This window comes from Caretta caretta, chromosome 24 (assembly GCF_965140235.1).
Source record: "Caretta caretta isolate rCarCar2 chromosome 24, rCarCar1.hap1, whole genome shotgun sequence".
Classification (NCBI taxonomy): Eukaryota; Metazoa; Chordata; order Testudines; family Cheloniidae; genus Caretta; species Caretta caretta.
The window spans coordinates 17,918,463-17,922,901 of record NC_134229.1 but is presented as its reverse complement, the minus strand read 5'-3'; the positions used below and the strand labels follow the sequence as shown (position 1 = coordinate 17,922,901).

Sequence of the window (4,439 nt, the reverse complement as noted above, 5' to 3'; positions counted from 1 at the left end):
CCAAAACAAACGGCAGCTGCAGCACCAGCAGGGAGAAAGAGCCCGGCACCAGGTAAGGGCAGTGGGGTCTAGTGGTTAGAGGGGGCAGGCTGGGAGCCAGGACTCCTGGGTTCTATCCCCAGCTCTTGGAGAGGAATGGGGCCTGGTGGGTCACAGCAGTGGGGGCCAGGAGCCAGGACTCCTTGGTTCCCTGCCTGGTGCTGACAGGAGGAGTGTCGTGCTCTGTGTGGGTCGTTTATTTATTCAAACAGACCTTTTCGGGTGCCAGTTGCCGTCATCCCGACAACGCCCTATTCCCAGCCCGGTTTAATTATTTTTGTGGCCCTGCCCCAGAGCTCCTGCCAGTTTGGGCAGCCCCAGGCGGTGAATCCCCACTATTGCTGAGACCTGCGGGGGTCCAGTCCACACCCACCCAACTGCATCTCACCCCATGCCCGACCCTTGCAGAGATGGACCCCAGAAAAGCGCCTAAATGCCTCATCTCTGCCGGGCGCCGCATCCTCACCATCGCCTTTGCCCTGCTCATCTTGGGGGTCCTGACATGGGCTTACGTCGCTGGGATCCAGCTGGTGGCCGACCAGTATCGGATCATGGCCTTCGGCCTCTATGGAGTCTTCCTCGCCGCCCACCTGGTCATCCAGAGCTTCTTCGCCTCTCTGGAGCACCGGCGGATGAGGAGGGAGTCATTGGCCTGTAGCTACACCAAGACGGTGGCGTTGACCATCTCGGCCTACCAAGAAGACCCCTCCTATCTCCGGCAGTGCCTGGAGTCGGTGCGGGCCACCCTGTACCCCCCAGAGAAGCTGCAGATCCTCATGGTGATCGACGGCAACAGCCCCGACGACCGCTACATGATGGACATGTTCCAGGAGGTCTTCGCCGGCGAGGACGTGGGCACCTACGTCTGGGAGAACAACTACCACCAGCTGCCCCCGCGGGAGGGCGAGGAGGGGGGCGGCGGCTCCCAGGGGGCAGGAGGGGAGGAGCCTGGGCCCTACACCGAGGTGGAGATGGTGGACCCGGGCCAGCTGGCGGTGGAGGAGTTGATCCGCTCCAGGCGATGCGTCTGCATCATGCAGCGATGGGGCGGGAAGCGGGAGGTGATGTACACGGCCTTCAGGGCGCTGGGCAACTCGGTGGACTATATCCAGGTAGGAGCAACCAGCTGGCTACCCTCCCCCCACCCCACCCCCCAGCACAGCACAGCGCCCCCTACTGCCGTTCTGGGCATGAGGGTCTGCCCTGCCTGCCAGGGGAGAGGCCTGTCCCCACCCCGTGCAGTACAGGCCCCCTAATACCACCCTGGGGCATCGGGCCAGCCCTGCCTGCCAGGGGAGAGCCCCCCACCCTGCCCCCTACAGCACAGCGCCCCCTAGGGCCGCCCTGGGGCATCGGGCCAGTCCTGACTGTCAGGGGAGAGTCCCCACCCCGCCCCCTACAGCACAGCGCCCCCTAGGGCCGCCCTGGGACATCGGGCCAGTCCTGACTGCCAGGGGAGAGCCCCCACCCCGCCCCCTGCAGCACAGCGCCCCCTAGGGCCGCCCTGGGGCATCGGGACAGTCCTGACTGTCAGGGGAGAGCCCCCAGCCTGCCCCCTACAGCACAGCGCCCCCTAGCACCGCCCTGGGGCATCGGGCCAGTCCTGACTGCCAGGGGAGAGTCCCCACCCCGCCCCCTACAGCACAGCGCCCCCTAGCGCCGCCCTGGAGCATCGGGCCAGTCCTGACTGCCAGGGGAGAGTCCCCACCCCGCCCCCTACAGCACAGCGCCCCCTAGTGTCACCCTGGGGCATCGGGACAGTCCTGACGGCCAGGGGAGAGCCCCCCACCCTGCCCCCTGCAGCACAGCGCCCCCTAGGGCCGCCCTGGGGCATCGGGACAGTCCTGACGGCCAGGGGAGAACCCCCCACCCTGCCCCCTGCTGCACAGCGCCCCCTAGTGATGCACTGGGCATAGGGCTCAGCACAGCTCCCCCTGGGGGGTCTCCGCAAGTAACACCCCCTCCTCGGCCGCCCCCAGGTGTGCGACTCAGACACCAAGCTGGACCCCAGCGCCACGGTGGAGATGGTGAAGGTGTTGGAGGCCAACAAGCGCTACGGAGCCGTGGGGGGCGACGTGCGGATCCTGAACGTCTCCGACTCCTTCATCAGCTTCATGAGCAGCCTGCGCTACTGGATGGCCTTCAACGTGGAGCGCGCCTGCCAGTCCTACTTCGACTGCGTCTCCTGCATCAGCGGGCCCCTGGGTGAGCCTGCCAGGACGCCTGGGTTCTCCCACGCTCTGGGAAGGGAGGGAGGTCTAGTGGCTAGAGCGGGGGGCTGATCAGGGGGGCTGGGTGTCAGGACTCCTGGGTTCTCTCCCCGGCTCTGGGAGGGGAGTGGGGTCTAGTGGCTAGAGCAGGGGGGCTGGGTGTCAGGACTCCTGGGGTCTCCCTGTCTCTGGGAGGGGAGTGGGGTCTAGTGGCTAGAGCGGGGGGCTGGGTATCAGGATTCCTGGGTTCTCTCCCCGTCTCTGGGAGGGGAGTGGGGTCTAGTGGCTAGAGCAGGGGGGCTGGGTGTCAGGACTCCTGGAGTCTCCCCGTCTCTGGGGTCCAGTGGCTAGAGCAGGGGGCTCTATCCCGGCTCGAGGAGGGGCCGGGAAGGGACCGCTGGGAATTCCGGCTTTGCTGACCCGCGCTGCCTGCTGCCCCCTGCAGGCCTGTACCGGAACGACCTCCTGCAGCAGTTCCTGGAGTCCTGGTACAACCAGAAATTCCTGGGCACCCACTGCACCTTCGGCGACGACCGGCACCTCACCAACCGCATGCTGAGCATGGGCTACGCCACCAAGTGAGTGCACGGCCCAGCTGGGCCCGGCCCTCCTGGGGGCTGGGGGCCCAGACTCCTGGGTTCTCTCACGGGCTCTGGGAGCAGAGTGGGGGGTAGCGGTTAGAGCGGGGGGAATGGGAGCCAGGACTCCTGGGTTCTCTCCCTGGCTCTGGGAGGGGAGTGGGGGCTAGCGGTTAGAGCAGGGGGGTTGGGAGCCTGGACTCCTGGGTTCTCTCCCTGGCTCTGGGAGGGGAGCGGGGGCTAGTGGTTAGTGCAGGGCGATAGGAGCCAGGACACCTGGGTTCTATTTCCGGCTCTGGGAGGGGAGTGGGGCTAGTGGTTAGAGCATGGGGACTGGGAGTCAGGACTCCTGGGTTCTCTCCCTGGCTCTGGGAGGAGAGCGGGGGCGAGTGGTTAGAGCAGGGGGGCTGGGAGTCAGGACTCCTGGGTTCTCTTCCCAGTTCTGGGAGGGGAGTGGGGGCTAGCGGTTAGTGCAGGGGGTTGGGAGCCAGGACGCCTGGGTTCTATTTCCGGCTCTGGGAGGGGAGTGGGGCTAGCGGTTAGAGCAGGGGGACTGGGAGTCAGGCCTCCTGGGTTCCAACCTCAGCTCTGCATTAGCTAAGCCCCCCGCCCGCCCCCCTGCAGGTACACGGCCCGCTCCCGCTGCTACTCAGAGACCCCCGCCCAGTTCCTGCGCTGGCTGGCCCAGCAGACCCGCTGGACCAAGTCCTACTTCCGCGAGTGGCTCTACAATGCCCTCTGGTGGCACCGGCATCACCTGTGGATGACCTACGAGGCCGTGGTGGCCGGCGTCTTCCCCTTCTTCGTGACGGCCACCGTCCTGCGCCTCTTCTACGGCGGCAGCCTGTGGGACGTGCTGTGGGTCCTGCTCTGCGTCCAGCTGGTGGCCTGCATCAAGGCGCTCTACGCCTGCTGGCTGCGGGGCAGCCCCCGCATGCTCTTCATGAGCCTCTACGCCCTGCTCTACATGGGCGGCCTCCTGCCAGCCAAGTACTTCGCCATCGTCACCATGAACAAGAGCAGCTGGGGCACCTCCGGGAGGAAGAAGATGGTGGGCAACTTGATGCCCCTGCTGCCCGTCTCCATCTGGGGGTTCCTGCTGCTGGCGGGGCTGGGCTACACCATCTACCAAGAGGCCCTGGCCAAATGGACCCGCCTGGTCAAGCAGGCCGAGCTGAGATACCTGGTCATCGGGGTGGGCGTCTACCTGGGCTACTGGGCCGGCATGGTGCTGCTGTACTGGGTGTGGATCCGGCGGTGCTGCCGGAAGCGGGCCGATCACTACACAGTCCAGGTGTGAGGCCCGGACACCAGGGTTCCTTGTTATTCTCTTCCTACCTCACCCCCCAGCCTGGCTGTGGGGAAGCTGGAAGGCCGGATTAGACTGGGAAGTGATGGCTAGTGGGGAGAGAAGGGAGCAAGGGTGCCAGGACTCCTGGGTTCCATCCCCTGCTCTGGGAGGGGAGTGGGGACTAGTGGTTAGAACGGGGAGGGGGAAGGGAGCCAAGGCTCCTGGGTTCTTTCCCTGGCTCTCTGTGGGGAGTGGGGGCTAGTGGTTACAGCAGCGGGGTTAGGAGCCTGGACTCCTGGATTCTAGCCCTGACTCTCGCAG

General features: G+C 66.1%; 1 protein-coding gene across 1 annotated transcript; it reads left to right on the top strand.

The window, feature by feature from the left end:
• Positions 1-449: 449 nt before the first annotated feature.
• On the top strand, positions 450-4,137 carry LOC125625602 (hyaluronan synthase 1-like). Its single transcript, XM_048827874.2, has 4 exons — positions 450-1,151; positions 2,019-2,244; positions 2,695-2,827; positions 3,452-4,137. The coding sequence occupies exons 1-4, from the start codon at positions 450-452 to the stop codon at positions 4,125-4,127; spliced, it is 1,737 nt and encodes a 578-aa protein (XP_048683831.2). The 3' UTR covers positions 4,128-4,137.
• The last annotated feature ends 302 nt before the right edge of the window (positions 4,138-4,439 follow it).